At 36.3% G+C, this 18764-nt stretch overlaps 1 protein-coding gene across 4 annotated transcripts in view; it reads left to right on the forward strand.

Moving 5' to 3' along the window:
- PHTF2 (putative homeodomain transcription factor 2) overlaps positions 1-18764 on the forward strand; it is a 71601-nt gene that overhangs the window by 29201 nt on the left and 23636 nt on the right. For 3 of the 4 annotated variants that reach the window (XM_009328350.1, XM_009328352.1, XM_009328351.1), the window contains 5 exons: positions 2791-2860; positions 5363-5521; positions 10523-10688; positions 11386-11550; positions 16613-16814. In XM_009328350.1, the coding sequence (XP_009326625.1) occupies positions 2791-2860; positions 5363-5521; positions 10523-10688; positions 11386-11550; positions 16613-16814 (762 nt within the window). The remainder of the gene's footprint in view (positions 1-2790; positions 2861-5362; positions 5522-10522; positions 10689-11385; positions 11551-16612; positions 16815-18764) is intronic. The other variant, XM_009328353.1, reaches the window with a different exon arrangement.

Genomic DNA, 18764 nt, shown 5'->3' on the forward strand with positions numbered 1-18764 from the left:
CCTGCCCCGAGGAGACCCGGGCGGCCGGGGTTGTGCCGGGCGGCTCGGGTTACTTGGGGGTGCCCGGTGGATCTTCAGGGGAGCATGCTTCTGGGTGCAGCACCAGCTACAGCCGGGATAAGCGCTGTTAAGACAAGCAGGAGTCTATTGCGGGAAAATCGCGTCTTGCGGTGCCGTTTGTCTGAAGCGTGCGGGAGAGAGCTTTCAGAAACGTCCTCGGCAATCGGCACAACCAATTTCAAACTGGGACCCCAGCGTCTTACTTGTTTTCAGGGTCCTTTCCACGACCATGGAAACCAATTGCTGTTACGGCAGAAGTCCTTGTAACTAGTGCATAATAGGACATTATTCAAATAATTTACTGCAAATAATGCCTTGTGCTTGTTCGAAATGCATCTCCTTTGGCTCTGGAGTCCAATAACTAGCAAAGTAATGATGGTGTCTGTATGAGTTTGTGTTGCTTGAGTTTAGTGTAATAATGGTAACACTAGAACAGACTACTAAATTCAAGTACGCCACATCAGCGCTTTAATCTCAAAGCTACTGCAGTACTGTTTATAAATGAACTTTACTGAAAATCTAAATTATTACTTTTTAGTAGGAAATCTGTTTCTGATACTATTTAGTATCAGTATTTACAGTTTAGTTAGAACTATAATAGAATCTATTAAGATTCATTTTAAAATTTGTGCAAAAGAATTTTTACAATAATAGCAACTATTTTTAAGCATTTTTATTTAAACTTTATTTTTGCTGTTAGTTAGCTGAAATGTGTTCGGTGCAGAATCGAAATTGTATGAACTAACTGGATGAGCCTGAACAGTATGGAACAGTATAAATATTTTTTCTAATTAACCCTAGTTTGAAACTGCTGTTTTCCACATATATTACAGATATTTGTGATGCATTAAGAGAGTGGAGAAATTGCATCTTAATAAATGGAATTCTTTCACTGTGTGTGGCAAAAAGTAGAACCACCAATTCAGTGTAATCCATGGACACTGAAAGCATTTGAGTTTTGACCAACAGAATTTTTAAAGAATGTGTCACCATTTCTTTTCCTATGAAAGATGCATCAAGTTATACTGTTGACTTACTTTTTGCAGAATTCTTTCTTTAAACTGAAGACATAATTTTAGCCACAGTGGTAAATTTTTCCTAGGATTGTGCATGTGTTTTCAGGGGGTTGTTTTTTCTAAGATACACATACATCTTTATTTAGACTTTCAAGCCCATAAGCAGTAATGCATTTGAAAATTATTATATCATTCAGCATTTTATTTTTAAGCTTTAGATCTTTTTATGAAAGAGTGGCTCACTTATGCAAGATTTCACAAGAATCTGTAGCTGGTTCCAGAATTATAATAATTTCCAATTCCAATTATGGGCTTGTTTTCTCATTCCACACAAAATTACTGCAGTTTTAAGACTGCTGTTCTGTATAAATCTTGCATGTTAAGCTCTGTGAAGCGCTTAAGTCTACAATACAGCTGGTTTTCGTATTTGTCATCCTCAGAGCACATTTGTCCTATCCACGTTTCAGTTCTATGTATTAATTTTTTTTTCGTTTCAAGCAAACTGTCAGTTTTCTAATAGACACATCAGGCGATGACTATATATCTAGTTCATTGTGAACAGTTGGTTTTTTTTTAATTTTTATTTCAGCATGAAAAATAAATCCAGTTGAATTTAGATGTGAGAAATATTATGAGCTGCGCTCTACCTATTTGAACAATTTGCTTGATATACTGTTCTTATGAAGATTAACATGACCAGATTTCACTGATCTTTTTCTCATTGGTAATAATTTCATTTTTATGCTTTCATCGGAATTTAATTTTTACATTTAAGTAATTAATGTTTTTACACATGGATGAAATATGACAATGGTGGAAATCTACAGTTCACCAGTGAATTTAACTGCTTTTTGAATGAAAGGAGTTAAACCACTTCCATCATAATTCCATTTGTACCTGAAATATTTTTTGGAATGTTGTATTTTATTCTGTATGAACTGTACTCTGTGGAATCATTATTGGCTGATGTGACCAAGTGTGTAATCTAAAGGGATCAGAATAAACCCATGGACTTGAGAGTATAGCATCACATTTTAGCATTAAAAACAAAATGGAAAGTTTTGCAAGATAGTTTGGCTCTTCAGCGAAGGAAGATATCATTTCTAAAAGACAAAATAAGCCTGCTTTTTTTTTCTGCTCCTTTCCTGTTATGTGGACTTTTTTTCCTCTTTTTATAGATTAATCTATACTCACTATTAAGAAAAATTCAATACTCTTCTATAATTTGGATTTCTCACAATGGCTCTTGCATTGAAACATGATTTGCTACCTAGGTTTGGAATTAGGGAGTTGCAATGTAAGCATTTTGTGAAGTTTAATTAGTCATCTAAGGAGAAAAGAGATTCAGGAAAGTAATTTGTTGCAACAGTTCTGAAAACCTAATATAAATGTATTACTAATTCTTGCAAGTGTGTGCATATGTTGTCTGCATAATTCCAAGCCATGGGAGATGAGTGCTCAGTGCTTCGCTATGTTTGAGAAATTACCTAATGGGTCAGTAATTGGTTGGATTTTGTTTAGATTGTAAAGTGTTTGAAAGGCATTTATTGTGCCTTGGAATGTTTATTTTATGGTACTTTATAAAGCTGACATACTTGTCTGAATTTTCAGTAACAGTATAGGTTAAATACAATTACTGACCACATCAATATTTTTTCTTTCGTAATGTCTGTCATCTGCATGAATGTATTTTGATAGTATTTGCCTATTGCAGGGTTTGAGAAACAAACCAAAGAAAACAGGACATGTGAAACCAGACCTCATAGATGTTGATCTTGTAAGAGGTAGGTCCTGAGCTAGAAGAAGCTGAATTTCTCAGTATAAAAATAACTGCCATCCTGTGTCTTGTAACAAGAGTGTATTAGTAAGTATTAAAAAAAAAAAAAGCCCCAACAACCAACCCTACGTAACTCCTCTCTAAAGAAGATGGATAGGAAATATTGTTAAAAGATGACCTCTGGATTAATCTGAAGGCTTAAAAATTTGATTTAGATTTTGTTGTATAGATTTAGATTTTGAAAAAAAGAAACACGTGGATTGTCATGGATCAAAGTTTTGGAGTTACTAGTTCAGAAATCTCCTATTATCATGTATTCAGACTTCTTCCAAATCTTCTGACATCTAGAGGAAAGGTTATGTTGAAATTTTTGGAGAGCAGAAATTGTGTAGGCCTTGAATATTTCTTGCCTGTTTTAAATAACAAAACAGCAACAGAAGGTCAGATGATAGGAGACTTTTCAAAAAGTCTTTATTTAGTCTTAATTTATTTTTATCTTTATTTAATTTCCCTCATGCCTCGTGAAGGCTAGGGAAAATATTATTTAGCATTTTTTGCCATGAGCCCAGCAGCCAGCATGGTCTCCTGAGTCCATTCCAGGTAGTCCTCTTTGAATTCGGTCTAGAATTAACCAAAGCACCCTGCTGTGCTCTTGCCCTCAGAGGTACACAGGCACCCTCACGCCCAGAGCTGGCCCTCAGAGACCCGCTCACCCCCTTGCTCCCAGGCCACTTCACCCCTTCACCAGTTAGTCTGGCTTGATCTTCACTAGCACTTGCACGCTCACTCGCACACCCGCACTCGTTGCTGGCACCACCGACACACGGCCCTCCCCCCGACTCATGCTCTGACGTCTGACTCCCGGTGCTGGCACTCAGCCCCCCGTACGCAGGGATGCACACAGAATAGACCGCCCTCCCCCCAGGAGAGAGTTAAAGGAATTTAATAAGAAGATAGTACAGACTGTGATGATCAGGCGCATGGCACGGGCGGACAAGCAGCGTACTGAGCAGCAGCTATTTACGCATGACCAGTCCTTTTTATCCCCTTACCCCTCAATTTCCCCGCACTTGTTTCTCCCCAAGTCACCTAAACCCCTGCTTTCTCCCAGCCTTGGTTTCTTCCCTAAGCATCCCATAGTAAGTCCTGTGCAATCTGAGCTCCTTTTACCCTGCATCCCGTAATGAGTCCCACACCCCTGGGCAGCAACCCCCTTTCGTCTGAAAGGTGATCTGGAGAGCTGCTCCCCGTGGCTCATGGTGATGGTGGTTTCACACCTGGACAGCGGGGGCTGATGGCTCTGCTGGGACAGCCCTGGGAGGGGCCTGGTCAAGGTGTTACTTCCTGGATTTGGATTCCCGCCTGCCCTTGTGCCTCTGTCCTCCTCTGGGCTTGTGGAGATGGGCCTTCCATGGACTGATGGCTCCAGTGATAAGTCTAGAAGAACCCCGACAGGGTATTATTGGGGGTCCCCCACCTGCCATTGTCTCTTTGAGCTCCTCTGCAGGTGTGCAGACGAGCTTTTATCACATCACCTAGCAATATAACTTTTTAAAAATGGGAATGTGAGAGAGAGAAACAAAATCAAATACCATTTGAACGTTAAAGAAACCGAACTGAAAATTAAATGCTTGTAGGAGTTAAGGAACAGCAGTAGACCACTTCAATATAGTGATACACGTGAATAACTTTTAAATGACTGCTCTGCATGGATGTTGTAAGTCGGCATTAAAGTAGTTCTAATACTGGCAGTGTTTTACCTGTGCCAGCACAGAGCTCACTAATGCCAGTTCTGCTTGTAAACAAGGTGGAGATGGTGTAGCAGCACACAGTAATTGCCCTTTCCAAGCAGTAACCTCGGCATAATTTAAGTCACACCCCCATTAAGTAAATGTTACACAGTTTTCTAGCTGCCAGAGAACTGGGAATTTGCAGGAAGTAAATTGTAAATAAAGTAAGTTATTCTTTGGGTAGCTTCCCTGCTCCTGGGGCTAGTCCTCAGTTGGACAGATACTCCTCTGTACTTCTCAACCTTATTCCATTTTCCTGAATGACAAGGCTGGAGCAATTTACAGATGTTGATGTTTTAGATCCCTTTGCTGTGTTGGGAAAGGGCTCTGCTGTGCCTCCACGGGCATGTGGAGTTTTCATATGACTTCCTGTTGCTTCATATCAAGTTTCTGATACCTCAGTGAAACAGAATAATTTTCAATAATTTATTTTAAAATAATTTTGGCATAGTAAGAAATGGTAATGTTTTGTTATTCATACTTTCCAAAATCTAGGTATTTGTAGAAGTTCCTGATCATGGCAGTCAAGAGGGCACCGACCATTTTTGCAAATTTTGGATTGAGGAGATAGTAAAATGGTGGAAGTACAAAATTTATTCAAATAATTATGTTTAATAATTGCTCCTTTAAATAACTATCTTTACACTGCTATTGAACAACTAAAGTTACTATTAGCCATAACAATGAAATATATCAAAATTTCTTTTCTTTTTTTAAAGGATCTGCTTTTGCTAAAGCAAAACCTGAAAGTCCTTGGACATCTCTGACCCGCAAAGGAATCGTGAGAGTTGTTTTCTTTCCATTCTTCTACAGGTGGTGGCTACAAGTGACATCGAGGGTCATCTTTTTCTGGCTGCTTGTTCTTTACCTTCTTCAAGGTAGAGTTGGATTACAGGATCAGCTTCAACCGAATGCCTTATTTTAACAATATGGAAGCTGCTGTATGTTACTTGGTTCACTTTATGCTGTTAAGGTTCATTCCAATATTTCAGAAAAGCAGTCCCAAGCATGTGTCTTTTGGTTAACACTTCTTTTACGTATATAAAGGGGGCATACTGAAAACTTAAGGATTTCCTCACAGGCTTTCTTCAGCATTTAGCACGCGTGTTAGTTTGTCATCTCGGTATATAATTTAGGTTTCCGGGACTATCTAATTTAGTTCAGAACTGAGCAAATATCAAAGAAACCTTTGGCTTAGGCAGTGGATTTTGTCTTGGGCTTTTGGTCTTTCTGGTACTTGTGCAGATCAAGAGCTCTGATCAAGAAACAAGCAAGGCCAAACATGCCAAGGTGCGTGCAGCTTGTGCAGCCTGGTAGGATGATCTGTTTGACCGGTTTCCTGTTGTCCTTCCATGTGTTATTTTGTCATGTCAGAGGCAGTGAATTTCTAGCTTATACTTTAGTCAGACCGCAGCCGTGCTCCTGAATGACTGGCAAATGGGGGGCTTTTATTGTCCTATGTGCTTCTGCTATTTTTTCCATTACAATGGGGAGACTGTGCATCTTAATTTTATATTTCCTAGATTATAGAAGGACTTTTGGGCAACTGTTAACAAACAGAAGGCAATTCACAGCTTTTGGGATGCTCAATCTCGAGTTCTAGTAATCTGACTTTGTGCTTCTCTTAATTGTATGTAATATATAAGAGGAAAATTAGAAAGGGAAGAATGTAATGTAGTGAGTCAGTATCTAACAGTGTGAAAGTCACCAAAAGAATAAGTGTATCAGAAGCGTGTACAGCAGAAATGGAACAGAAGGTTAATGAAAGTTGGGAGCAATTTAAGTACCCTGAGAAGCTAAATGACTGACAAGTTTTCCACTGAAATGCAATTAAAATACAATATTACTTTTTCAATTTTGCCATCTGTCCTTGCAGTTGTGAATCAGTGTATCATTTGGAAATTGTATTTAAAACAAGAAATGGAGGTTTAAAAAAAAAAAGACTTCAGTGCCTCTTGTGTGATGATGTTAGCAGCTATAAAATGAATTTCACAGTGCCAGTGCCCCAAAACTTGAAATATTGACAAATATTCATGTGGTCTCCTGTCAAAACTTCTCCTTATCCCCATTTCTGAGATAGGTTCTTAAGAAGTATTGTTGCGTATGTTAGCATTTGTGTATACTATGGTAAGCGATCCTGTAGTGTTAATAATTTTAATCTCATTTATAGTAATACAGGTAGTACAATATGTAAGTTATATGGTGGCTTATTCTGAGAAACACCATTATAGTGATTTTTTTATATTCCCATTCTTAAATTTATTTAAAAAATACACCCACACTTAATTTGTAGAGCCTTCATAAGACTCTAAAAGCAGCAAAATAGTAAGACAATGCAGATTCTGAGTGCAAGCAAGTTTTTTAGGACATTAATTACAGAGCTATCTTGTAATTAACTTTTTTCCCCTCTGATTTCTTGGGATTTATGATTTACTGAAGTTATGGTTGGAATGCATCACTTCCCTAATCCATATAGTCTGTAATGTGAAAAAATATTTCTGATATTTCTGAGGTTGTGAATTAACAAATGCTGGAAAAGAATTAATAGTATTCCATATTACACTATAATCCAACTGTTTGAAACACTTGTCATTTAAATTGTGCTGAATTAACTACAGTGTTTTTGATGGTTTTTGAAATAAATTTAAAGACTTTAATTTCACTTACCTGTACATTACAATTGACAATTTTTTTAAATTGGAAACTATTTAAAACAACCTCCCTCAAGCCTCTCCTTCTAGCACTTCTATATAAGTTTTGCTTATAGTTTACTCAGAAGGTGTGCTCAGTTATTAATTTCGTACAAAATCAGTAAGGCAGCACCAAAACGTCAAGAATCTATTATGAAAACGTAACAACAAAACACTTCAAATTCCAGTGGCTGTATTTCTGCCCTGAATCTCAATTTTTGTATTGTAGCTTGGACTTTCTGTCATCATGACAGGTTCTCACTGACACTGTTGTAAAATGGTCTGACTTTATTTTGTTTATATATGTTTAGTTAAATTTATTTAATTATGAAGTATTTTCTATAGATTTATGAACTGCATTACTTGGAATTATTGCTTTGAAATTGATTAGCTTTAGCAGGATACTTGCTAGCGTTTATGTAAGTCTACAGAAAAGAATTCTTTCCTTGGCTGTAGACTTAAATTCCAGATTTTATTTGCATTGGTTTCCTTTAGTATAAAGTATGATTAGCAAAATGTGTGATAAGAGAACTATAGAGAAAGGGTTTTTGTCCAAGGTCATGGAACAGGCCGATGAATTACGGTAGAAGTAAAACCTTTTCTTCTGACTCCTTATCCATTTAGTTTATAGCATTACCTCATTTTTACTTTAAAAATGTTTCTATATTCTAATAGGAAAATGAAGTGTGAAATTACAGTGTGTATCTCTATTGTATATTTAAGTATGAAACAAGAAACTTTAATAGTGATACAATGATTGTTTATTGTGGTGAGGTACATATATATATATGTATGTGTTTTTTAAACTAGGTAATACAAATATTTCAAAGCTTTAAATGCTATAAAAATAAATGCTTGTTGGTGTTTGAAATGTACAGTTGCTTTCTTTGATACAGCTTTTTGCTCTGTGATATAATTTCATTTGTGTCTGTTTCACAAAAGAAACCATTGTAATTTAGAAAAATACAAGTCAAATACTATAAATAAGTAAAGAAATAATTAAAAGTGGTGTGAGAATTTCTGTTCCAAGACCTATCTGTTGGTAGGAGCAATTCTTGGATAATCTGAACTACAGTGTATTGACACACTGTGCAGAAAGAAGTTCTTGGATTTCCCTCCCATCCTACTGAAAAGATCAGGAGATTGGTAACATTTTCTTACATTTGTGTGAAACTTCATGGTGGGAATCTGCAATCTACAGATTTGTATCTGCTGGAAGATGATGATTTCTTCTAGGTCACTCTGCTTTGCTAAATGTTTTTTAAGTAGCAGAAGAAATCTTGTAGTGAAGTTTGAAATTATTTTGTGGTGGCCTACTCCTGCAAATCATTTCACATGGATCTGTGGAGCTCTGCATTCTCAGAAGTATATGTGTATCTAAATTGTATGGTAGGAGTCAAAATTGGCTACTTATTTACACTTTATGCCTAATGAAGCTAATTGTATGTGTGAGAAACTCAGATAAGCTCATTTAGAATGAGGTAGTATTATCTGTACCTTTTACTATAAAAGGTACTACCTTTTACCTTTTTTGTTTATTTTTTAGTAAGTTGGATTTCTGATTGATGCATACTGTCTTTCTGAGAAACCTCATACAGCAAAAACTTAGTCCACATATAGTAATAAAAGATACCCTATGTGTTCTGTGTAAGAGTTCTGTGCTTTAATTTAGGAAAAAGACTCATGGGAAATTCGAAAGAGATTACCGCAATCAAAAATAATTCCATTGTTTTCTACATTCATCGTGTTTCTAATACTGGTTACCTTGCTTATTTCATGAAAAACACGTCTAATCTCTTTTTAGTGGAAAACATTGCATCCAGGTATCTGCTGCATTAGGCGTGGCTTCATGTGATATATTTTAGGTGTTTGAATGTGGCACATAAATTTGGATGTGGCTGTATTTTTTTCAATTAATTTTAGTAGAGAACTGGTGAAAGCTGTTGAACTTGTACCATGTATTTCTTGTGCTAGGAGTAGGTCTAAGTTATGGGACTTTCATTTCTTAGTGGTACAGGAACAAAACCAAGTTCTCATGGGACGTGTGGATGTTAGGCACAGGGAATTATTCCCCTGTTCTGTTTCTGAATTGTTTCTTGGAGTTTCTGCTTTTTTTTTTCTTGATAGCTTCTCTCAGCTGAGTTACAGAACACAGCACTTCAAGCCATAGAGGCAGAGCAACAAGAACATACAATAAGCAGAGGAAAGAGAGGGATTGCCTCTTCTGTCTGCCCCATGCCTGTTGAATGTGTTTAGATTGACCTGAAGCCTGTAAAGACACTTCTGAGTTGTAGAAGTGGTTGGGCTCTGGGTACAGGAGCAAGAAGAACTGCGTGGGTGTTGGCTATATATGAAAAGCTGGTTACAGGGTTAGAAAATTAAGTTAACTATGGAATTCGAAGCTGCCCCTTTTCCAACCACAAGTCCTAGTTGGAGTCCTGGTCACTTCAGCTGGACTACCTCATAGTTTAGATGGTTTGTCTTTGATCTTTCCTCATTACCAGAAAATTGGTAATCTGTTGGTCCTTACAGTGTTGAAATGTATGGTTTCGCAGAATCACAGGCTAGTTGAGGTTGGCAGGGACCTCTGAAGATCATCTAGTCTGAACCCCTTCTCAAAGCAGTGTCAGCTAGAACAGGTTGCTCAGGGACATGTCCAGTCAGGGTTTGAATATCTCCAAGGATGGAGAGACTTCAGCCTGTCTGGATAACCTGCTGCTGGTTTGATGAGTCCTACACTCACTTAACTTGTTAGATTGTGCCGCATCATTATAGGTGATACAGAATGACATTTATTTGGGCAGCTTTAAGGATGACATTTGCTTTTTGTTTTTTGTCTCCTACTGAAGTTTCATCTTAATTTAAAGTTGTTTCATGACAGATTTAGCTTTCCAAATGCTTTCTTTCCCCCTTTATTTCATTCTGCTGCCTTTTTTTGAGCAACAGCTGTAATATCACAAGTGTAAAAGAAGAGATGGATATTAAGACAGTAGGCAACTGTTTAAATCTTTATTACTGCCTATTTCATTGCATTTATAATTCCTTCCTCTCAGAATTACATGGGTTGGTTTAAAATGCAGGTAAAGGACTACAGCTGACTGTTTATCTTTTTAACAAAAGCCATATAACGAGTTGGCCATTTCAGACATTTCAAATACTGAACTCAACTTCATTTTCCTTCTTTTCCAGTTGCTGCTGTAGTGTTATTCTGTACAGCCCAAAGCCCACATAATATACCTCTGACTGAAGTAATTGGGCCAATATGGCTAATGTTGCTACTTGGAACTGTGCATTGTCAGATTGTTTCAACACGAACTCCTAAGCCACCTCCCAGCACAGGGGGTAAAAGAAGAAGGTATGGTCTATGTTAAAGTACTTATCATTTAGGATTGTCAAACCATTCTAAAGAACATGCATGAAAAAAACGTAGGGCTTTACAAAACGTCTCTGCTTTGCAAGAGGGGAGAAATTGGTGCTCTGTTTTTTATCTGAAACTTAAAAATGGGTGCTTAATTGGTGCTTTTTAACTTTTATGCATTGACTAATTTATGTGTTGTTTTATTTGAATTATAATGCATTGAATCTGACACTTTGCCTCAGAACAGTTTGTATCTGAATAGTGGTAAAGTGACAGTATTACTGCAAATTTAGTTTTGGGACTCTGTGCAATACTGACTAGTGCTCTCTGTGGGAAACATACATTAAAGGAGATGCTATTGGAAGCATAGAACTTAAGTCTTCCAGCACTTCACTGAGTATGGTTTGCTACAGTGAATTGTCCCGTTAAAATGGGAAAACCTGCAGTAGTGAATTTTGCAGGTCTAAGCCTCTGATGATGAGATGAAATGTATTTTGGGTTTAAGTGTTACTATAATGAATAAGTGTTATGCTTAGTTTTATTAAAAGGAGTTTATTAAATTGATGTGATAAAGCTTTAGCAAAATATTTTGAAATCTTGCTTGGTTTTGCATGCTTAAACTGCTGAACACGTTATAGAACTAGTAGATTGCACTTATAAAGCTACCTTCCAATTTTAATCTCTTCTGATGAAGGAAATTAAGGAAAGCAGCACATTTGGAAGTACATAGGGAAGGAGATGGCTCTAGTACCACAGATAACACACAGGAGGGAACAGTGCAGAGCTACGGTACAAGCACCTCTTGCAGTATTGGCGCTGTCTTCAGAGATATCTGGCATGCTGCTTTCTTTTTATCAGGGTTTGTATTTATTCAAGGTTACATATGTGTTAGAGATGCACTATCCCTTTTCTAAATAAGTAAACATTGATGTAATGTTTAAACTTCTGTTGATCTAGTTTTTTTCTTAATAGTAAACTCATCTCAGTATTTGAACATGTACTAATGTGTTGTTTCTTGCCTTTTGCAAATGCCGATGCAATAATTTTTAAAAGGTACTGAATTAACTTTTCGTTAAATTATATTTTGATGTAGGAGTACTCTGTGTGGGCTATCAGGAACGAAACAACTCAGTTTCTCAATTTTAATCCAATGAGAAATTTCAGCTCTTTAATTTTACTGTCTTACACTAGCTGCTTATTACTCTGAGAGAATGCTTATTGAACTCTATCACTGTCATCAAATCACATACTTTTTCTGAAGGAAAAGCCTTCAGGATTCAAATAGGCATAGTGTTTAGTTTATAAATAAACATCTAATGATTGGAAGACACACCTAACCCTGTTACATTCCAGAGCTGTTGTGCAAATGATTGATCTGCTAATGCAGTGCTCTGGGCAATTAAAAAGTTTTTTAAAAAAGCATTCTGTAGCAGTCTGTGTTCAAGGCATGCTATACACGCAGCATTGTGAGTGCTGTATATCAGCATTTATTAACAAGAGAAAATATGCTCATAAAGTAGTATGAAATGGAGAAAAGGGATACTGCAAGTTATTACACTGATGTTCTGTTGTGCATGCTGCATCTTAAACACGGCAACACTAACGTGTCTGTCATACTTGTGATATGTGCTGGTAAAGCTTATCTTATGTTACATTCTGGGAATATCCAGTTGAAACTCTGGAGAATTTTAAAAAATGTTTAAAAATATTGCGAGAGGAGAGTTCATTTGACTTTTTCCTGTGTAGATTAAGCTAGCTTTGGCAAACTATGAGTCATAGTAATAGACACCACTGCTGTTCTTTGGGTCTGTATGCATTACTTTCTGGTATGTTTGGAGTGTAATCTTGTAAACTTTTGAATGTTTTCCATTCATTGAAGATACTGATCTGCAATAAGAAGAGGAGTGTTGGAAGATTAATTTTTTTCCTTACCTTCCCTCATATTAGGCTCAGAGTGTTTTCAGTTGAGAAGGGCTGTATAGGACTTGCTCGAAGGACTTGTTTAAACCATTTAGTGAGAGGTAGTGTGTATATTTATAGATGTAAAGCCTCAATGATGACTACTTAGTAGTATCTTCAAAGGATAAAGAGCACAGAGTGACTGAGAATGCTGTAAGTAGCCCTTAGTCATTTGTTACCTCTTCAGTTGCAGAGGCACAGTTGTTTGTATGTCTGGAGCCATGCAAACCATATCAGGAACTTGTCCAGTTGAAAAATAACCTTTTTTCCCAGGAGATCATGCAGATCAGTTTCTTCATGTAATTTTTTTTGTGGTAATGCAAACAATTTTGTCAGCATAGTGGGATGGCAGAGTGGGGCTGGGAATGAGTAAGCAGGAGTGCAGCGTGGAGTACATTGACTACTTTACTTGGTGATGTTGCTGAAGAAAATCTAATGAAACCTCAGTGCAAGGAAGCTGTACAGGGACATCTGTCCTGTTTCTTAAGACATATTTTGAAGCTCTTTAGATAAGCGCATTAGAATGTCTCACTAGTGTTTATTTACAGCAGTTTTTCACATATATTAAGCTTTGAGATACCATTTTCTGGAGTTTTAAATATAGGTCTTAAACATATGGCTTCAAAATTAATCTCAGAAATGATGTTCTTTGCTTTAAGGCAGGACCCTGTGTAACTAGACCATTTGCCTACGCTCAGGTCACTGGTAATCTGGAACTGTGTATTCAATAAATATCCTTTTGAATGGCAGAACTCAGTCTGACTAATAAAATATAATTCTAAACTTTAATCCAGTACAGGAGCAATTTAGAAAATACTAATTATTAGTTTCACTGGAAAGGAGGGCAATATCCAAATAGGTGACTTATTCAGAATGTAGTACTGATTTGGGACTTTACTCTCTGTGTGTGTCCTTACTCCAATTATGGGAATCTTACAATTGTAACTTCTTTAAAAGTTTTGCAGCGTGAACCGGGAGGAGAGGGGTTTTTTTACTAACTCAAATGAAAATACATGGGAACAGAATACTTGACAGTGAAAATCTACAAGTCTTCCAGAAACTTGATTTAAATCTTCCTTAATATTTTCTCTAGCTAATGCATGAATAGGACTGAAAGTCATTCTTGACTTAGCTTTTGCATATGTTCAAGCTTTTTAAGACCTTGGATTTAGTCATGGTGTTGTCCTGTCTTGCTCTCAAATACTTTTAATTCTAGCGTGAAATTTTAAAAGTTGATTAATGATATATATATATTAATTCTAGGAAACTATACCTTTCTAACAGCTAGGGAAGTATTGTTCATGTTTGTTATTGTTGTTTTTTCTTGTAACACAGTGTAGTGCACGAAAGCCTAACTTTAAGCCCAAATTTATGCTTTTCTGGCTTGAGGCTTACACTTAAATTTAGGGATTCTTACAAAAAATAACTTTGGTTTCTACATTAGAAACAAATGAAGGACTTCAGTCAAGTTACGTGTTTTTCAAAATGAGCCTTCGTTGATATCAGACTAGTATTTATCTTGCAGTTTTAGCACTTAAACATTGCTTGAGTAGCGAAGTCCTATCTGAACAAATTATACATACATACATACGTTCTTTTTTTCTCTTATCTATTCCTAGTCAACTGTTTCAGGCTACTTCTTCCTAGCAGCTTTCAAGTTTCATGTGAAATGTATGAAAATTTCTCAAAGCAAACTTGGAAGAGTTGTCCTGTTACTCCATTCATACAGCTTTGTAACTTGTGGAGTAAGTCTCTCTGACTGGATCTGTGTGTGTACGTATGTGATAAGAACTGCATTCCCTTTTGCACTGTTAAAAAGAAATTTTTAAAAAGTGCCAAAAGCATATTTAATGCATTAAAAATTGGCCTCTCTGTGTTCCTGCTTATTGCAGATAATTTAATATTAGTGCTACTTCCTTAGTGCTCACTTTCAGCTTACTGAAACTTACTATTTTACAGTGAGTTGCCACTGACTGAAAGGCTGATACTTGCTTTATTCTGGAAGTGGAACAGCAAATTTTTCCATTAAATAATAAGCTAAGCTTTCTCTTTCTTCAGTTATCTTCATTAACTTAGTTAAACGATGACATTATGAAATGGCACAGAAATAAAGTTCTAACATGTTTACTGTTGATAGTTTGACCTTTTTGTCCAAAGCCTCAATAATGTTTTAGATGATCTTCTTAATGGACCTGGAAAATTAAAACTCTGTATATGAGCTAGCACATCGGTAATCTGCAAACAGGAGGCTTACTAACTGCTTCTCCACCACAAAACACATGCTAAAGCATCTTGCTGTCTCTTTACCTTTGTAAGCTTATAATAAAAATTAATCTATGCAAAGATATAACAACTACAGGAAGTGTTTCTGCTGGTTTTGTACTCATTTAGAAATAAAGTTGACTAAGAATTTTGGGAATAGGTCAAAGAATAGTAGGTGAGTTCTATAGCTTCCTACAAGAGAAGTGGAGCAGTAGTTACTTTGGTTTAAAAAAAAATATAAACACTGTTAGCTTTTTTCTAGGAAGGGGTGAGGGAAGGTGGAATGAGATTAAAGATGGGAAAAGAGGATGAAACACCTTAGTAACATTGTCTCTTCTCTTCATTATTTCGTCTGCATCCCAATAGGTGAATTGTTCCTTTTTGGGTTTTTCCATTTTATCCAGCTCTCTAGCCATTTTTTGTGTTCAGGTCTCCCCTATGTATGTGGAATTACCTTATCTTGGGAGGAACATGAGGCGACTATCCTGAGTCTCCCAATTCGTTCGATGTACATATGAAAGAGGAATTTAATCTTCTTCTGTGTAATCCAAGCTCTCACTGAATGCCTCACTCCTTAAAGAGAAAGGCAATGCATATTCCCTTGTAGTAGCACAAGATTAATGGAACAGATTCTTGATAGTTTTATGACCGATGTCCAGTGTTCTACTTTTAATAAAAATAAAAAAATCTCGAAACTTGATTTATAACACTTTTTTTTAAAGTGTTCTGGGAATCTAACAAACAAAATCTAATGAATACAAGATATTAATTACTTTTCTGATTTTTTTCCCATGTCATTTACTTTAAGAATACAGAAGCTTAAGTGAAGACTTAAAGTAGTCTCTTCTGATGAGGTAGTAAGCTGCTATTCCTTTTCATTCCTTCATCGACTGCACTTCCTAATTTGGAAGTGTAATCATCCAAATGTTTGCTTTGAGAAAGCCTTTTTCTGATGTTAGACATTCTTGCTGCTACATCTATTGACTAGATAAGGGCCTTGATGTCTGAGAATGTTATGAAAGATTATTAATCAATATTAGTAGTCTTAGTAATAATACTGAAGCATAATTAATAAACTTATTTTGTGATTTGAAAACAGGCTTAATTAGTTTATTTGTAAGATATATTGAAATATGTTGCTGAGGTGTTACTGGATAATACGGAAAAGGGTAAATCACCTTCTGTTTAGTAGAGTTGTCAATAAGCAGAGTGTATTTAAAACAACAAAAACTATCTGTGTACAGAGTACTAAATGACATGTTTGTTTGCAGCTTCAGGAAATGCCATACTTGCTTTGAATTAATAACACTTAAACTTTTAGCACATCTCTTTCATTGTTAAGATAGAGAAGTTTCTCATTTACATTTGAGGCCTGTGGTTCTTCTATTGCCAAAGTTGCTGTGAAGTTTTAGTTTTAAACCATAGGTTTCCTTTTCTCTTCTTTCAGTAGCTAATGATATCATTTTCTTTCAGACACTGTCAGTTTCTTTCGTAACAATTTTAGGAAAGGATAATGGTATTATTTAGAAGATGAAATAGTTACCAATATTGCATCAAATGTTAATATTATTAACAAATAATGATGTGGTCATCTTAGTAGTAAAACTAAAACATGGGTTGAGAGGGATGAGCAGGTTTAGACTGGGGAAAAAAACCTGAGAGAATCATTAATTTAATACATATATTTGTTTCGTATATAGATCTAAGAAAGCAAAAAACTCAATAGATAAATCCACTGAGACTGATAATGGCTACGTGTCCCTTGATGGGAAAAAGACAGGTAAAAGCAGTGAAGAATGTATGCAGGCCCATGAACGTCGATGTGAAGTGATTAAGCCAGAAGAGTCAGGGTGGAGCACTGCAACAGTGAGAGATGCCTTCAACAACCACAGTCATCACAAAGTAAGTGTGCTTCGTTGCTTTCAAAGCAGGATTATTAATTTGAGGAATGATATGTGAGGTGTATTTTTATGATGCTTTTGATGCGTTCTTACCTACTTTATCCTTAAAAATGTTTTTAGAATGAAATTAGGCTTAGTGGCCTGTAGCCAAAAATTATGTTAAGTCTTCTTATTTCATCCTTATATTCCTAGCCTTCCCTTTTTCTTGTAGGAGGATCCTTACTGACATCTAAACATTCTTTGCCATTCTGTATTTCAGTGCACAAATTTGTGTGCTGTCTTATCTGTGGGTTTTTCCAGATAAGCTAAACACACTGTACCTTTTCCTGCCTCTGATACTCTGGGCACAGGTCTGTCTCTATGCTAAAATGGAACAAATTTTGGATTACAGACAATTCATAATTTTGAGGTCATTCTGAGCATTTGCCTGTGAATCATCTTCCTTTTCCTTTTTTTTTGTTTTTTTTTTTTTTGATTGATCTCTGTACAAGATGAGGAAAGCACGATTTCCTTCTCAATGAAGTAGGCAGGATTCTGTAGTGAGGAATAGGGATGAGATGGAAGCATAGGAAGTGGTCATGAAAGAAAGCAGAACTTTTAATTTGGCTGGGTCTGATTATCTCCTGGATATCCTATTTTCATCTTACTGTTCTATGGAATAGCTTTTCCAAAACGTTTTTCCTGGCTCTCTTATAATTGGCATTTGAACATACGTTGACTGCCATTACAGCTCTTATACTTGACTCTTTCTCACTAGTATTTACCATCAATGATCGATCATAGCAAGGGTTTTTCCATGATAATAACAAAGGGAAAGGTTATTCTACTGGAAGTCTACAAGTACACATTTTTATAAAGGAAAGGCATTCTTTGTGGATTTCATAGCTAAATTATTTAACAACCCCTTAAAGATCCATATGATTACATCAGAATGAAGGTGATGAAGGTTCATCTCAGGGCAAAAACTTCACTCTATTGCTTTGCAGAAGGTGCTTTCTCAGCAGTGATAGCAACTGAAGTTCAGTTGTCTTTATCAATTCCAAGCATTTTGGGTTCTTGATGAAATTCAACAAATCAAAGATCTTTAAGAAAAAGTAATTTTAAAGAGTTTTAGGTTTCTTTGATAGAATGGATGAGGTGTTGTCCATGTTTAGCTTGCTTGGTGAGTACGCACCCACATTAAAAAGAAGTTGGCAGAGGCTAGAATAGGCTCCTCTCTTCTCTCCTTCTCATCTCTTCCTCCAAAAACTATCAATGCATTTTGGTGCCACTGCAAAAGGTAGTAGATAAGAGACTCCTGGCTGTTCTGCCTGTCCCTCTTTCTCTGTGCATCTCAGCTGTTAAAAATGTGAAATGACCTGACCTTGAAGCATCTCAGAAAACAGAGTTCATCATGGAAGAGAGAATGATGTCTGAGTTGCATGGGGGTAAAAGGATTTGTTGTATTCATAGAGAATAGCTTCACTATTTTTGTCCTTTTAGTATTTCAGTGGTGACAGGAAGACTTCAAAGGAAACTTTACAGGGTCCTATCTGGTGATCTCATAATAAATGAGAATATGCAAAAAAAGTTTTTGAATGATCCTTTGCTGCCCTTTTTTCTTTCTGTTACCGTAAGGGCTACTTTAACTTCAGTTTAAAATCAGGGAAATGGAAAGTGGAATAAATTAATGATCTGAGTATTCTACATGCAACCTGTAGCACTTTATCGTTGGAAGAAGAGGTAAATGTTGACTTTGTACTGTATGTGTTGATAATTCAATGTTACAGTGTCTGCTATCACAATTTTGATGGTTTTTGTTTTGGTTTTGTTTTTTTCTCAAATCTTCTGGATATATTCCCTCTAAGCCTTTCTTGGTAGACAAAATCACATTTAAAATAAGAATGTCAGAATTGTTCTTCAGTATAATATGAACTAGCCCTTCATCTGAGAAATGTTTATTTTGATACAG

This window comes from Pygoscelis adeliae, unplaced genomic scaffold, assembly GCF_000699105.1.
Source record: "Pygoscelis adeliae isolate BGI_AS28 unplaced genomic scaffold, ASM69910v1 Scaffold267, whole genome shotgun sequence".
Classification (NCBI taxonomy): Eukaryota; Metazoa; Chordata; class Aves; order Sphenisciformes; family Spheniscidae; genus Pygoscelis; species Pygoscelis adeliae.